Raw genomic sequence first — 16,248 nt, forward strand, 5'->3', positions numbered from 1 at the left:
GTGCCCGCAGTAGAGACCCGGGTGCCCGGGTGCCCGCAGTAGAGACCCGGGTGCCCGGGTGCCCGCAGTAGAGACCCGGGTGCCCGGGTGCCCGCAGTAGAGACCCGAGTGCGCGGGTGGCCGCAGGTACAGACCCGGGTGCCCGTGCTGGGCGGCCGCAGGGTCACGGGCTCAGCGCGGGCTCAGCGCGGCTCCCCCGCAGGCGGGCTCACCTGGTGGAGGGCTGTCAAGCCGTCCACGTTGACCGTGTTGATGTCGGCGCCCCTGGCCAGCAGCTTCTTCACCTCGTCGGTGTCCCCGCTGGAGCAGGCGGCCAGGAAGACGGCTCCGTCCTCGAAGCGGACCCTGGGGCTCCCGCGACGCGGCTGCGGCTGCCGCCCCGCGCCTCGCCGCTCCGCGGGCTCCTGCTCCGTCAGCGAGCCCCGCCAGCGCCGCAGCTGCTCAGCCCGCCGCATTCGCGCCGACTCGGCCCGCTTCCCGCCCAGGTGCTCCAGCTCCGCCATGGCTCCGGCCTCCGCGGCTGCGGCTCGAACCACCCCCCGGGACTGCGAGTGCGGCTCCCGCGGCGCGCCTCAGCCGGGAGCAGAAGGCGGAGACCCCCGCGCCGCCATCTTTACTCCTCCCGCCAGGAGCACCGCCCGCACGCGCCTCCGGCCTCAACACGCAGGCGCCGCCCGAGCCCCGGGTCATCACGGGACTTGTAGTGAGACGCGGACCCCAAGGGCAACCCCCGGGCCTTGAGGGAACTACGAATCCCTGAATGCACCAGGAAGGAGGCGAGGACCGGCTGCCCCCTACTTCGCCGCGGGACCCAGAGGGGTCACCTTTGCCCTAAAGCTGGAACTGGGTCCCGGGCCGGCGTCCGCCTCGTCAAGCATGTCGGGAATCGTAGTTTATTCCTGTGGCGACGGCCGCCTAATCCGGGCTCCCTAATGATCACATCAGGGCTTCGAAGTGGAGAAGCAGAAGAAATTATCTCGACTTTCTGTTGGTGAAAACTAGACAGAAAGTACTCGAAACACTCAAATCTATGCCCTGGTTCTAAATCTAGAGTTTCTTTCACGTTATAACATATAATACAGTAACGTGTATTAATCACAGTAAATGTAAATAAATGTGCACGAGGAGGAGCATGGACACATACACAGTGTTACATGATACATAACGTTCTTTCAACCAGACAGGTATATTTTAGGCCCTAAAAGGATCCAGGGAAGGATGCATCCAACCGTAGTGGAAAGAACATAAACTCTCATTTCAGAGTGAATTCACATCCCTCAACAAGTTACTTGATTTCCCCGAGCCTCTTTCCTGATTTGTAAGGTGGGAATAGTAATACTTCACAGAATAGTCCTTGGATTCAATACTACGTGCAAGGCTACCTAGTACTATACTTGGCACATAATCAGCTCATGATAAATATTAATCTCTCTTCTTTCTCCCTCCTCCTTCACTACTACCCTTTTCACGGATCTTAAATGCTTAGGAGAGAGTGGATGCCTTATCTTTCGTGATTTCCGCCAAGACAATTATGGGGCATACTAAACTCCTAAGGCAACGAACAGGACATTTTCATATTTAAAGTGAACTTGATTATAAAATCTGTATAATTGATTTAATACCTTAGACCCCCCACCCCCCCGCCACAGCTTTAGCCCTGGACAAAATATAATTAAATGTGCTGTCCATAGTGAAAGAGAACATATACAATTATTAGGTTCTGTAAGTTTTCAAATAGTCTTATGTTTAAAATTTTTCATTAAAAAACATTACAAAAGTGATGAGGACATTGTAAAGGGAAACTTTATTATATTCCATTGTGAACATTTGTGGGGTGACTCAACTTCCCCTAGATGAACTGAGAATTAAATGGAAAACAATATGCAAATGCAAAGTATTATGTTTAAGAATATGATGTCCATCCACAATATGCTCTTATTTGGTATTCTTAAATACTTTGTAAATACTAATTTTCTTACTACAGCATCTTTGTGAACAATGAAAAACAATGTGCAATAAAATAATCAAGATGTGGGGGCACCTGGGTGGCTTACTCAGTTAAGTGTCTGACTCGATTTCAACTCAGGTTATGATCTCAGGCTTGTGAGATCCAGCCCCTCGTTGGGCTTTGCACTCCATGTGGAGCCTGTTCAAGATTCTCTCTCTCCCTCTCCTTCTGCCCCTCACCCTCTACTTCTCCTTCTTCCTCCTTAAAAAAAGGGGGGAAAAAAGAATCAAGATGCAACAAAATATACCTTATATAGTTTCATTTTCCTTGCTATTGTGCAATAATTTAGTCACTATAGAACCTGTCACCCCTATTGCAATTAAAAATTCTGTATGAGGGATCCCTGGGTGGCGCAGCGGTTTGGCGCCTGCCTTTGGCCCAGGGCGCGATCCTGGAGACCCGGGATCGAATCCCACATCGGGCTCCCTGCATGGAGCCTGCTTCTCCCTCTGCCTATGTCTCTGCCTCTCTCTCTCTCTCTCTCTCTCTGTGTGACTATCATGAATAAATAAATAAAATCTTTAAAAAAAAAAATTCTGTATGAGATTTACTTTGTAACTTGTCAAGATGGAAACTCTTCTTATTCCAACTCAGCCTCTTGCTGATAAAATTGCCCACAAGCTCTCAAATAGAACTCTCTCTATAGGATAAAAGAAACACTGATATTATATTAGATAGGAAAGAATACCTAGCTATAAGCTTAACCGTCTTCAAGAAACCATCATCAGCTAAACATTGCCAATCTAGATGGTACACAAAAAAAGTAAAGAGCGGCAAGGTTTTGGCATAAACAAACTGCTGAAATTTCAGGAAGCACATCTGACAGCAATCCACATTTACCATTTTAATATTACGTTTCTGAAACACAGTAGCTCCTCAAAAAAATAAAGTATGTATAATTGAACTGTATATTTTACTGACAATGGTTTTCTAATAATAATTTTTTTAGGGCAGTCCCGGTGGCTCAGCGGTTTAGCGCCGCCTTTGGCCCGGGGCGTGATCCTGGAGACCTGGAATCGAGTCCCACGTCGGGCTCCCTGCATGGAGCCTGCTTCTCCCTCTGCCTGTGTCTCTGCCTCTCTCTCCTTCTGTGTCTCTCATGAATAAATAAATAAATAATCTTTAAAAAAAAAAAAGAATTTTTTAAATGTATTTTAGTAATCTTTATCCTCAAAATTAGACTAGAATTTTTCTTTTAAAGATTTTACTTATTTATTCATGAGAGACACACAGAGAGAGGCAAAGACACAGGCAGAGGGAGAAGCAGGCTCCATGCAGAAAGCATGTGGGACTCGATCTCCAGATCCAAGATTACGCCCTGAGCCAAAGGCAGAGGCTCAACCACTGAGCCACCCAGGTGTCCCTCTAATAATGTTTTAACTGGAGTAAAATTTTCAATCTCCTTGATCAATAATTAAGGAGATCAAAAATGTTACATTTCTTTTGGCTGTATTATTTTCACATTCAGAATCAGGGAAGAACTATCTGGCTACAATTGTATAAATAAGCTAACATTGGCCAAGTCCAAGTTAAACCCTTCCCTTCTTGAGATAAATTTAAATAGGGAGAATTCAGTCTCTGTACTAGGAATTCCAGGAAACACTTCCTTACTATATCTAATTTATTTGCTTTTTTTCTCCTCTGAGGTTGTTAGAGTATAATACCCTTTTGTTTTTTTAAAGGTTTTATTTATTTATTCATAGACACAGAGAGAGAGGCAGAGACACAGGTAGAGGGAGAGGGAGAAGCAGGCTCCATGCAGGGAGCCCGATGTTGGGACTCGATCCCAGGTCTCCAGGATCACACCCTGGGCTGCAGGCAGCGCCAAACTGCTGCGCCACCAGGGCTGCCCTATAATACCCTTTTTGGAGACTGTCCTAGGTTCCTTGGATAATTTAAGTACATACCTACCTGAAAGGAGAGGAATGTATCTTCAGCTATGTGATTACAAAAAGCAGTAATAATTATTATAATCTGAGTAATTTAACTGGCTCAACCAAAAAAAATGTTACGCCACGAAAAAAATAAAATTAATTTGTGTATAATGGCTCAAAAAGTCTTTCAAAATTAAAGTCGCAAAAGTTTTTCTCAGAAGTATCTTCCCTAAAACAGGACTTTCTGAGAGTAAAGTTTATATAATCAGCCCATTAAACAAACAAGATAGTTTAGATTTACTAAACAGTCTATACTAAAGTCTTCTATACCCAAATGAGTAAATCCTGACAATTCTATATATAAATAAAATATGATTTTTGTGCTTTTCAAGGTACTAAGTAAGCCAGGCATGATGCATATAGATTCTTGTGTAAAGAAACTTTTGTTAAATATTTTCCCACACATACACTTAAGAAATAAATCACAATATTAGAATGCTCCCTTTTTAAAAGGACACCTGCACAAAGGTAAGGAAAACTTTTCAGCCTTCCCTCTATTCTCAGCAGTTAACAGACCTCCCTCTGGTGGTCAAATGGAAACTGCACATTTAGCCTGTGAGTTTTTTACCTTTTTTTTTTTTTTAAGATTTTATTTATTTATTCATGAGAGACACAGTGAGAGAGAGAGAGAGAGGCAGAGACACAGGCATCGGGAGAAGCAGGCTCCCTGAGGGGAGCCCGACGTGGGACTCGATCCCAGGACTCCAGGATCACACCCTGGGCTGAAGGCGGTGCTAAACCGCTGAGCCACGGGGGCTGCCCTACCTTTTTTTCTTTTATTCGATCCTTTGTTTGGTTGCCAAAGTTACTGGCATTTGCTTGTTTTATGATACCATCTCGCCTTTCCACCAGACTCAGCACAGCTGCTGCTCTTTTCCAAGAGACATTTTAAAGGCTCGTTTCTCAGAGAGCCACCAGAACTGGAATCAAAATAAAACTGCATTTGGGGGTAAGCAAGAAAATAAAGGAGGCGTCGAAGGAGTAAAAACAAAGTAGTAAAACAAGCGGCCGGCTCCTGATTTACAACAGAAGGCACTCGAGGACGAGCAAATAGCAAGAAATGCAAAGCCCCAGCAGCTAACTGCAGGTTGGATGGGACGGTCCCCGGATTCCTCTGGTCTGCAACGCACAAGCTCCCTTAGTTGAGTCGTTCTTACAGCCAACGTGCGGCCCCCGAGGTGTTGGCGTGGACGCGGAGCCGGTCAACGCGTGGGTCTCGGCAGGTCAGGTCCCGCACCTGCGGCGGGCCCGGGCCCGGTGCTGCGGACCACATGCAGAACCCAGGGCAGGGGCCGCAGTCACCCTGGTCTGCACGGTCAGGCGCCCCGGCCGTTGCTCCTAGGTCACCGGGGCTCCGAAGCCACACAGGGAGCGGAGAGCAGCGAGCTGAGGGTGGGGGGCGCCCAGTGACCCCCAAGGCCAGGCCACCTCCAGATGACCTCCAGATGACCTCTCGATTCAGGCCGGGCCCCGCTCGGGCGCTCACGGAGCCGGGACCGAGAAGTCCAGGCGGGCCTGGCGTCACCCGGCGCTTCCTTCGCCAGGCCCGCGCACCCGAGTCGGGAGGAGCCCGCGGAGCGGCCCATCGGCCTGTTCTGCCCCTCGGGGTTCTGCTGCGGCGATGCTTACCCGGGCGCATCGTGCGCCCCTTTTCCTTCCGCCCGCCGGGCGCCGGTGTGTCCTCCGACGCGGCAAACCCGCCAGGCGGAGGCCCTGCGGCAGCGCGGAGTCCCGGTCCCTTCACTGCTCCTCCCGGGGGCGGGCTGCAGCGGCTCCCTGCTCCGGCGGCGGCGGCGCCACGGTACGACCCCGCGGGGCCCGCGCCCCACCCGCAGCTCCGCGGACTGGCGCATGGCGACGCGCGCTCCGATTTGAAAGTGGCGGGAGCGGAAGCCCGCCCGGAGCGCTGGCCAATGGGAGGCGTCGCCCCGCCCCCGGGCTCGCTGCGGCCAATCGGAAGCCCCCAGGGGAGGGGTCCCCGGGGGGCGGGGCGACGCCAACCGCCGTGGCGCGCGCGGTGCGTTGGGAGGCGGGAGGCGGGAGGCGAGGCGCGCAGGTGAGCGGAAGCTGCGTGGGGGCGGCGGGCGCAGGGGGGCGGCGGGCGGGCGCCGTCCATCCCGAGGTGGAGACGGGAGGGAGGTAAAGCGTGCGCCGCCCCGGGGCCTTTAGCCGCGCGCGGAGGAGCCGCCGGCGGGGATTAACAGCTCCGGGTGCCCGTGATCGGAGGGGACCTGGGGGGGGAGGGGCGGGGCTCCGCGGGCGCGACCCGGGGTCGCGGGGTCGAGCCCCGCGTCGGGCCCCCGCGGGGAGCCTGACCCCCGCCCCCGGTCCCGGCCTGCGTCTCTTGCAAGTGAATGAATAGAATCTTAAAAAAGAGGAAAAAAAAGCACCCCGGGGCTGAGGGTTGGGCAGCGTCCCCGGGGGGGAGGGGCAGCCCGCGGCGTCTGCAGGGGTGAAGGGGGAGAGACCCGGCAGCGTCCCCGGGGGGGGGGGGGGGGCCGCTTCCCGGGCGCAGGCTGGGGCTGGACCGCGGAGAGGCCCGCCCGCGAGCGCCCCCCGCCGCCGTGTTGGCGGGAGACCTGGGCCGGGACCCCCCCCCCCCCCCCCACCCGCCTGTGGTCGCCTTCTCAGGATCCGCGGACGGAGAAGAGCAGTGCGCATCCCTGCACCTCGAGGCTAGTTATCCAGGGAAGCGCTGGCCTCCAAAAACGATGGTCTTACGGGCCCACGCCTAGGGCATCTGGACGGACTTGAAAGATTGCTACAGTCTGAGTCTCTTTCACAGTGTGCTGTTTTTAAAAGATTTTATTTATTTTTTTATTCATGAGACACCGAGAGAGAGAGGGGGGCAGAGACACAGGCAGAGGGAGAAGCAGTCTCCATGCAGGGAGTGGATGCGGGACTCGATCTCAGGACCCTGTGGTCACGCCCTGGGCTGCAGGCAGGTGCTCAGCCCACACACACACACACACACACACACACACACACACACCGGGCATCCCAGGTAGAAATAGCTAAACGGGAATGTATGGGATTAAAATTAAAAATTTTACTGTAGTTGTACAAGTTAATAACTCGGCCTTTTAATGTTTAAGTCTTTGTGAACGAGCCTGGAATAAATCACATCTAAGCCCCACCGAGTCTGCGTTTCCTGCCAAGTTGAATTTAAGTTCACAAAACTGAGAACCAGATCCTGAGATGTATGTATGTATTTTAGGGGGTGATTCTAAAACATACGCGGAAGAGCAGAGGATCAAGAATAACCAAGACATTCCAGAAGAAAAAGAATAAGGTGGAGGAACTCAGGTATATCAAGGCTTATTAATAAGCTACAGTTAGGGATCCCTGGGTGGCGCAGCGGTTTGGCGCCTGCCTTTGGCCCAGGGCGCGATCCTGGAGACCCGGGATCGAGTCCCACGTCGGGCTCCCGGTGCATGGAGCCTGCTTCTCCTTCTGCCTATGTCTCTGCCTCTCTCTCTCTCTCTGTGACTATCATAAATAAATAAAAATTAAAAAAAAATAAGCTACAGTTAATTCAAACAGTGAGGTATTGGCTCAAAGATAATCCAGTTGTGAGCAGTGGAACAAATGGAAGAATCCTGAAACAGATCCACACACACATATATGCAAATTTTAGTTTATGACTGTATCAGTGGGGAAAGGATGGCCCTTCCAATAAAAAGGACTAAGGAGAGTCGCTTATTCCTATGGAGGAAAAGATCCAGAATTGACCTCTGCCTCACGCTATGCACAAAAATCAATTCCTACTACATTAAAGACTTACGTTTGTAAAACATTTAGAAGATGTAGGCAAATACCTAAGTTTGGGGGTAAGGAAAACTAATACATAAAAACGTAAGTGTAAAGGAAAAGATTTTAAGATTATGTTAAAGTTAATAGTTGTGTGTCTGTCAAAAGATACGAATAAAGTGGAAAGACAAAGCCACAGACTGGGAGGTAGTATATGTAACTCATAATATCAAAAGATCAGTGTCAGGGCACCTAGGTGGCTCAGTGGTTTAGTGCCTACCTTTGGCCCAGGGCCTGACCCTGGGGTCCCAGGATTGAGTCCCACGTCGGGCTCCCTGCATGGAGCCTGCTTCTCCCTCTGCCTGTGTCTCTGCCTCTCTCTCTGTGTCTCTCATGAATAAATAAATAAAATTCAAAAAAAAAAAAAAAAAAAGATCAGTGTCCTTTGAGCAGCAGCTAGAGGGAGAACTAGAATTACGAAGGGTGTTGAGTGTGTGTGTCGGTGTGGGTGTTTTAGATGAGAGAGATATTGAGCATATTTGAATGTTGGTGGGAAAAGGATTGGAAATTCTAAAGAATCGGGAGGATGTGGAAGAGAGAACCTCAGACATGTAGCATTCACTTAGAAATATCTCAGAGTGAGACTGTTTCCATCATTTTCATTCCCTTCTCACAAAGCATGTATAGACTCCCTTCCACAGCTAATATCTGTTAAGCCCTTTCTATGCCAGGCATACTGAGGATGCAGTGGGGAGCAAAATTAGAGCCCGGCTCCACTTCGTGAGTTTGTAATTTATCAGTGGAAACAGACATTAATTGAAAACTTGTAGTGTTTTTATTGTTTGTAGAACGTTTTGCATTTTTTACCCTTTATCTTGAAAATTTGCTTGAATAGATAGCAGGAAGGAAATGGGAAAAACTCAGATTCCTTTCTCAGAATAGGGATTAATATGAAGAATGTGTTTTGTTTTTCACTAAATTGAAGCCATGTGCTAAAAACTCAAGTTACCATTGCTGCCTATTTCACGGTTGCCCCTTTTCTCCCTAGTGAATCCCAACCAGCTTCTAGTGCGGTACAGTGAACAGCGTGTGTTCCTTCTACTTGGGGACCATGCAGAGAGCTTCACGTCTAAAGAGAGAGCTGAACTTGTTAGCCACAGAGCCACCCCCAGGCATCACTTGCTGGCAAGATAACGACCAAATGGACGATCTGCGAGCTCGTAGGTATCATGTCGTGCCTATGACGACCCTATTAAAGATTATGCTGAAATCTAAACCTTTGTATATTCTAAAGTAGGGGAACGGTGGCAAGGTCAGAGTGCCATACTGTCCTTCTTTTTTTTTTATTTTTTTTTATTTTTTAAAGATTTTATTTATTTATTCATGAGAGAGAGAGAGAAAGAGAGAGAGAGGCAGAGACACAGGCAGAGGGAGAAGCAGGCTCCATGCCGGGAGCCCGATGTGGGACTGGATCCCACATCTCCAGGATCACGCCCTGGGCTGAAGGTGGCGCTAAACCACTGAGCCACTGGGGCTGCCCCCATACTGTCCTTCTAAACCTAATTTGTTTGCTTGTATAAAAGGTTTGCTTGATGTTTCTTCTTTGACCTTTTATTATACCTTTTGTTGATTTGTAGCTGAGATTTTGGGCATCAGCTCTGAAGGAGTGTTTAGACTAAAGATGACCCTCTCAAATGACTGTGAGGCCAGCAGGAAACATAAATAATTAGAATGCTGTGGCACAGACAAAACAAGTCTGTAGCTTCTATCTGACTTGTGGTCAGTATCGTCCAACTTCTGTTTTAATCTTGTCCTTTGTTTGACACCGTCAGCTTTTGGGGTACATTAGTGCATTGCATGAGAGCTTGTGAAAGCCCTGAGAGACTTCTTGTCCTGGACCCAGCTTTTCTTTAGGACCTCAGACTTTGTTAGTACTGTTTGGTGTGGTCATTCACATCATCCGATTACCTCTTCATTTCTTCTTTTCTTCTTTTAAGAAATATTAGGTGCGGCTGACACACCTTACGAAAAAGGTGTTTTCAAGCTGGAAGTTACCATTCCTGAGAGGTTAGTGTGCATTAGTTTTTGTTTTGTTTTGCTTCAGAGAGAGAGCACATGCAGAGTGGGGCAGGGGCAGAGGGAAAAGAGAGAATCTTAAGCAGGCTCTACGCCCAGTGTGGGGCTTGATCTCAACGACCCTGATCCAAAATCAAGATCAGCTGATCAGGTCATGACCTGAGCGGAAATCGAGTTGCACGCTTAATGGACTGAGCCACCCAGGCACCCAGTGTGAATTAGATTCTAAACTTAGAGGGTAAAATATGATTATTGGAAGATAGAGTAATGTAGTAGAGTGTTAAATGTAGGAGTTAAAGGTCCTAGGTTTTAATCCTAGTCTTACCATGATCTAATGTGACCTTGGGCAAGTTAGTTTAATCTCGCTGGAGTTCAAATTCCATCTCTAAAAATGGACTAGATCATATCTAAGGCCCCTCTTTTCTACATTGCTAAGAGACACATAAAATTGATAATCTAAACCATTTTTTTAAGTGTTTGTTTCAGTGGAATTAAGTACAGTTGTACTGTATGCACCTGTCACCATAGTCCATCCCCAAAACCTTCATATTCCCAGACTGAAACTCCATACCCATTCAACAGTAACTTGCTCCCCTTCCCCCAGCACCTGGCAACCACCAGTCTACTTTCTATCTCTCTGATAATTCAGGTCTCCTCTAGTTCTCATCAGGTGAGTTGTAGTTGTGGTTTTGTGCAGAATGGGGAAAGGAAAAAATGAATGTGTAACTGTCAATATGTAGATGTCTATTCACCAGGTCAGATGCTGGCCAAACTTGTTAAAGTAGCTTAATAATCATGTGATATGTCAGTTCAGAAAATAGACTGGAAATTTTCCAAGGTTTGTGTCTCACTAAAAAAGCATAACTGAATGCATTGGGGGGGGCGCCAGGGTGGTTCAGTTGGTTAAGTGTCTGACTCTTGATTTTGGCTCAGGTCATGATCCCAGGGTTGTGGGATTGAGCCCTACATGGGCTCTGTGCTCATCGGGGTGGGGGTGGGTCTGTTTAAGATTCTCCCTCTCTTACCCCTCCCCCCCACACATGGACGCGCTCTCTCGCATGCACGCGCTCGCGCTCTCTCTCTCTCTCTCTCTCTCTCCTCTCTCTCGGATGAATAAATCTTAAAAAAAAAAAAAACAAATGCAATGTATAAATCTTAATTGGATCCTGTTTTTCAGAACCTATCTAAAAAAAAACTGGGTGGGGGGCAAATGAAATCTAAAGAGCAAATGATACTGGAATAAATTTTTAATTTTTTCATAGGTATACTGATAATATTGCTGATACATATAGGAGAATGACTTTTCTCTTGGGAGATATGTGCTGAAGTATTTAGAGGTTTAAAGTGGTTGATCTAGGTGGTGGGTACAGGAGTGTTTTTAATGCTATTATTTCAACTTTTCTATTGTTTGTAAGTTTCATAATAAAAATTTGAGGAGAGACTAGGTTTGCCTCTCAAAGGCTGTCTTCCTGATTAGTCACCAGGAAGCTGTTTGTAATATGTGTATGATGAAGCAATACTTTAATAAAAATTCCCTATTGTCCTATGCTTTCAAAGGTACCCCTTTGAACCTCCTCAGATCCGATTTCTGACTCCCATCTATCATCCAAACATTGATTCTGCCGGGAGGATTTGTCTGGATGTTCTCAAATTGCCACCAAAGGTGAGCGGAGGGTCAAAGGTGGACACAGCATTTGAGCATCACATTCTTAGTAATACAAAAGCAGCTGCTTATCTGTCTGTGTATAGGGTGCCTGGAGACCATCTCTCAACATTGCAACTGTGTTGACTTCTATTCAGCTGCTCATGTCGGAACCCAACCCTGATGACCCGCTCATGGCAGACATAGTAAGTGTCCTCTTTTCCTCTGCAGCACAGGTCCTCCTTTCTTCATACCTCTGACTTTTCGTTTGTGAGGGTAGCTGCAACGTAACCACTGAAAATCATTTTTCTCTCCATTGACTCTTTGATTTCTTCTCAGTCCTCCGAATTTAAATACAATAAGCCAGTCTTCCTCAAGAATGCCAGGCAGTGGACAGAGAAGCATGCAAGACAGAAACAGGAGGTACGGTAATTGTACAGTTCTGATTGTGCTACTGCCGTTAGTCCATTAAAAGTGTATTTATCAAAAAAAAAAAAAAAAAAAAAAGTGTATTTATCTGTACATGTGTAAGTGGTTATTAACTTTGCCAAATTCGTACTGTACTCTAGAGTAGCTGATTGGTCTTTTTCACCTATGACAACTTTCTAAATAGTTATCCAACAAAATAGCCTAGCAGCTCAACCAGCAGGAGCGATTTCCTAACAGTTGTCATTTGTTGACAACACTAGAGGGCAGGCATCATCTGCTTAATCTTTTTTTATATTCTTGAGGTTAGCAGGGAGAGCTGAGAAGTAGCTCCGAGTCTCTCAGTTTTCTTGTTTAACAGCGAGAAGGGACTATTGCAGGAATCAGGAATGAGAGAGGTTATAGGAGAGAGGGGAAAACTAACGTATCTTACGGGATCGTTCATAGAAAGGAGCAGGAAAATCTCCCCAGCTTAAGTGGACAGAGCTTCCTCATTCAACATTACAAATGCTAGGAAGACAAGGATTTGCATATGCTGGTTCTTGCTGAGTTATAACATCCTTCAGGTTGCATTAAGTAGCAGTTACTTGTGAAAAGAAATAAAAATTTAAAACACAGAAAGATTGAGGAAGATGCTTTTGAAGGGAATATCCTATACAACAGGCAACAAAGAAGTACTTGGAAATAATATTACAGCACTTTGTTCTCCATCCTGGTGTTAGTGTGAACCTTACATTTTACCGTGTCTGCTCCTTTTTAGGCTGATGAGGAAGAGATGCCTGATGATCTACCGGAGGCTGGTGACTCGGGAGTATGCAACACAGCACAGAAAAGGAAAGCCAGGCCCCTGGGAAGCATAGAAAAGAAATTTTGCCCTGATGCTTAGGGGCTTGTCCTGGTCATAGTTAATATATTCTTTGTTAAGATGGTCTAAGTTGCCTATCTTTCTTGAATATTTTTCTTTGTATTTGATGACATTATCACTTTTCATATCCTATGAAACAGACCTTGTGTACTTATGTATTCTGTTCTACATTGATTCTCTGGAGGGTAGTTTGTTTTATTTAGCTTGTACATACGTATTTTGAAACCTTTTAAACCTGAAAAATAAATAACCACTTATTGTTGAGTGTGTGTTTATCCTGAATGTGTTTCTGGGAGCAAACTGTCCAGAAAGCTAGATAGTAAGAATGTTAAAATATTTGGAATTGTTGTCTTTTATTTTGCCAACTCACTAACATCACTAGGGACATTGAATGTTTGACGTAGATGTAAAATAGCTGTTGGAAACAATTCAGTTACCACTAGGCTTTTAGGGATTCTAGGTTTGCGGAAGTTTTAACAGAATGTGGGGGACGCCTGGGTGGCTCAGTGGTTTAGCGCCTGCCTTCAGCTCAGGATGTGATCCTGGGGTCCCGGGATCGAGTCCCGCATCAGGCTCCCTGCATGGAGCCTGCTTCTCCCTCTGCCTCTGTCTCTCATGAATAAATAAATAAAATCTTAAAAAAAAAAAAAAAAAACAATGGAATAAGGTAATATGTACTTTTTTTTTTCAGTTTTCACTTTTTGTGATTTACATAGCTGATCAGAATTACTATGGTAATAAATATTTATTGACTACTTGTTATGTACCAAGTATTGTGCTAGTGTTTGAGAATATAATGGTGAAAAAAATCAGACATGAATAGGGATTTTTGTAATCCATTTCTATCTCTAGCCTCATTTCATGGCAAGTACTACTCTTGACAGGTGCCAAATTTGAATCTTTTTAAATCTTTTTTTTTTTTTAATTTTTATTTATTTATGATAGTCACAGAGAGAGAGGCAGAGACATAGGCAGAGGGAGAAGCAGGCTCCATGCACTGGGAGCCCGACGTGGGATTCGATCCAGGGTCTCCCGGATCGCGCCCTGGGCCAAAGGCAGGCGCCAAACCGCTGCACCACCCAGGGATCCCCCAAATTTGAATCTCCAATTCAGGTTTTTATAATCACGATTTTATAATCTACTTGGACTTTATTATTCTATTGAGATGGCAGAGAAAGCAGATTCAAGCAGAAATCCGTTGAAGTGGAAAGAGGCTGCCCATGCTCAGTGAAAGACTTTCTGAGGAACGTAGATATTAGGAGTCCGTCCTGGGTAGAAAAACAAAGACTGTAATGTCCCTGTCCATATCCCAGGGTAGCAGTTTTATCGCAGTGCAGTGATTGTATATCTAGGCCGGGCACCGGGTACATCTCTGAACAGGCAGTTTCCACTCATCCACCTATGAGTCAGTTATCTTGTATCCTCACTCACACAGCCTGCCGCAGAACACGGGTGGTATTGGACACGAGGCAAACAAAACAAGAAGTGTGAATTTACATAATCCAGTAACGACATGATGGCATAAACTGAAAATACAAATTTATTTTGTTTCCCCCACTTCGTCAACTTCCAACTTCTCCAGAATCCTTGAACCCATTTCTCAAAATTAGTTTTCTTCTTAAGGCCCAGAAATGATTTTATTCCAGTCTTTTGTCCTGTGCTGATACATATTTAAGCCAGATTTGGGGTTTCCTGGATAACCCAGTGTATCAGTTGAGATGCCTTCAGTTGTGAGTGAAATCCAACTCAGACTGCTGACAATACGACAAGGAAGTTCTAATGGAATAAATGGAAGGGGTAGGATGAGCATCTGGCTTGGTGTATTCAGAGGCCCAGCGATACCAAGATGTCAGTCTTTCCACCTGCCATCCGGAGTAACCATACTCCCCATCCAGAGTGACTCCCAGCAGCAGTCAGGACTATGTAATTCAGGACTTTCTAATTCATACCCAGCAGGCCGCAGAGCACAAGCTCCTGTAATTGGACCACCCTGAAGCCAGTCGCTGTGGTCAAGGAAATGCCATGTGCTGACGGAGCAGGGTCAGAAGCCAGACATGAAAGAGAAGACGGACTTGGAATAGTTGTAGGGAAGGAGCCCCTCATATGGGCCAAACCTCCAACACAACTGACCCCTCACCAGGTCTGGGCAGCTCCACCGGCCACTTCCTCTTCTAACGCTAGTTGAAGCCATCTCCTCTGCCTTGTACTGTAGTCGCAGCCTTACCCCATCGCCTTGCTTCCAGCCTTGACCCTCCACAGTCCACGCTTCTCATGGCAGCGAGAATAATCTTTTGATGATGTAAAAGCCAGATTTCACTTCCCTCCTTAAAACCCCTCCAAATGGCTTCCTTTTCCAATTAGGAAAAAAAAAAAAAATCCAGTCTCCTTCCCTGGGCCAGAAGACCCTGATCGAGTCCTGCTTGATCCATCCATCCTTACAGCAAACCATCTACCCCCATCCAGCACACTCCAGCCACACAAGCCACTTCCAAGCTCCTGAACACACCTAGCTCATTCCTTTGGGGATTTCTACATTGTCCATGATGGTCTCAGCTCGAATGGAGCTGCCCCAGAAAGTCCTTGTCTAACCCATCCTAAAGGAGCACCTCAAGTCCCGGGCACCCCAGCCTGTAGCCCATTACCCTGATTGACTCTATTCATACCATTTGTACCTATCAGAAAACGTGTCTGTTGTGTGAACATTCTCTGATTCCAAGTGCTGGGGCTCTAGGGGCAACAAGAAACTTCTAATTGTAAGAAAAACAGAGCCAAAAATGATTAGAACTCATCTGTCCATCTCTGACTTGGCAAATACAGAGGACTTGGGCTAGAGAACAGAAATGACAGAAAATGGGAATGAGGAAAGCCTAGGTCCCTACCTCCAGCCCCAGGAACGCTGGGAAAGAGTTAAAAGCATGGACACCGGGGTCAAAGAGCCCATAGACCAGCCCCTGCAGGGGTGCTTACCAGCTCTGTGCCCCAGTATGCTACTCAATCTTCCTGGGCTTTGGATTTCTCCCACAGAATGGGGATAATGGTAGCACCTAGCTCAGGAGGTGGCCGTAAGGATTGACCAAGATAATGCACGCAGCGCCCAGGACAGGGCCTGGCACAGTGCTGACATTCCTGGGTGCTTAGCTGGGGCCTGGGGATGGACACACAGGGGTGCGAGCACAGTTAGGCCCCAAAGAGTGGTTCTGTGCCCTTGCCTACGCAGTCTGCCCCGCTCCTAGGATGAGCTGAGCCGCTTCCCAGCTACAAACCCCTAATTAAAGAGGAGAGATGACATCCGTGACTGATCATATAAACATTGCAGATTCCAAGCTCCCCTCTCCTGCTGCCCCCATTCTCTCTCCCCACCTCTCCCCAAAAGCTATCTAAATAAGACCAGATTTTACCACCCACCTAGTGGGCAGTCTCTAAGCGAAGGCTGGGGACTAGCGATTTATCCTTCGGCTGCTGTGGGAATTCAACACACACAAATAAAGCTCCTTTTCCAGCCAAGTGTGTATTTTTCCATCAGCGTGTGGCCCCCATGCCCAGGCTG

At 47.2% G+C, this 16,248-nt stretch overlaps 2 protein-coding genes across 16 annotated transcripts in view; one reads left to right on the forward strand and one right to left on the reverse strand.

The window, feature by feature from the left end:
• Positions 1-626, reverse strand: part of PPP1R12B (protein phosphatase 1 regulatory subunit 12B) — a 205,135-nt gene extending 204,509 nt beyond the window's left edge. For 3 of the 12 annotated variants that reach the window (XM_038541868.1, XM_038541866.1, XM_038541867.1), the window contains exon 1: positions 213-619. In XM_038541868.1, the coding sequence (XP_038397796.1) occupies positions 213-503 (291 nt within the window). In that variant the 5' untranslated portion in view covers positions 504-619. Of the gene's footprint in view, positions 1-212 lie in introns of all 12 variants that reach the window. The other 9 variants (XR_005361781.1, XM_038541869.1, XM_038541864.1 and 6 more) reach the window with 7 other exon arrangements.
• A 5,303-nt stretch (positions 627-5,929) lies between these two features.
• On the forward strand, positions 5,930-12,965 carry UBE2T (ubiquitin conjugating enzyme E2 T). Of its 4 annotated transcripts, none has more exons than XM_038541874.1 (8): positions 5,945-5,998; positions 7,160-7,248; positions 8,741-8,912; positions 9,690-9,759; positions 11,326-11,431; positions 11,518-11,616; positions 11,750-11,833; positions 12,597-12,965. In XM_038541874.1, the coding sequence occupies exons 3-8, from the start codon at positions 8,804-8,806 to the stop codon at positions 12,720-12,722; spliced, it is 594 nt and encodes a 197-aa protein (XP_038397802.1). In that variant the 5' UTR covers positions 5,945-5,998; positions 7,160-7,248; positions 8,741-8,803; the 3' UTR covers positions 12,723-12,965. The 4 variants fall into 4 exon arrangements, with proteins under 4 accessions (XP_038397804.1, XP_038397802.1, XP_038397805.1 ...); XM_038541875.1 differs by lacking the exon at positions 5,945-5,998 and adding an exon at positions 6,063-6,081; XM_038541876.1 differs by lacking the exon at positions 7,160-7,248 and having other exon boundaries at positions 5,930-5,998.
• Positions 12,966-16,248: the final 3,283 nt, after the last annotated feature.

Source organism: Canis lupus, chromosome 7, assembly GCF_011100685.1.
Source record: "Canis lupus familiaris isolate Mischka breed German Shepherd chromosome 7, alternate assembly UU_Cfam_GSD_1.0, whole genome shotgun sequence".
Lineage (NCBI taxonomy): Eukaryota > Metazoa > Chordata > Mammalia > Carnivora > Canidae > Canis > Canis lupus.

Coding starts and splice junctions, on each gene's coding strand:
- UBE2T (XM_038541876.1), top strand. CDS start 8,804: ATGCAGAGAGCTTCACGTCTAAAGAGAGAGCTGAACTTGTTAGCCACA. Junction 9,760..11,325: donor GAAGTTACCATTCCTGAGAG/GTTAGTGTGCAT, acceptor ATGCTTTCAAAG/GTACCCCTTTGAACCTCCTC. Junction 11,617..11,749: donor ACCCGCTCATGGCAGACATA/GTAAGTGTCCTC, acceptor ATTTCTTCTCAG/TCCTCCGAATTTAAATACAA.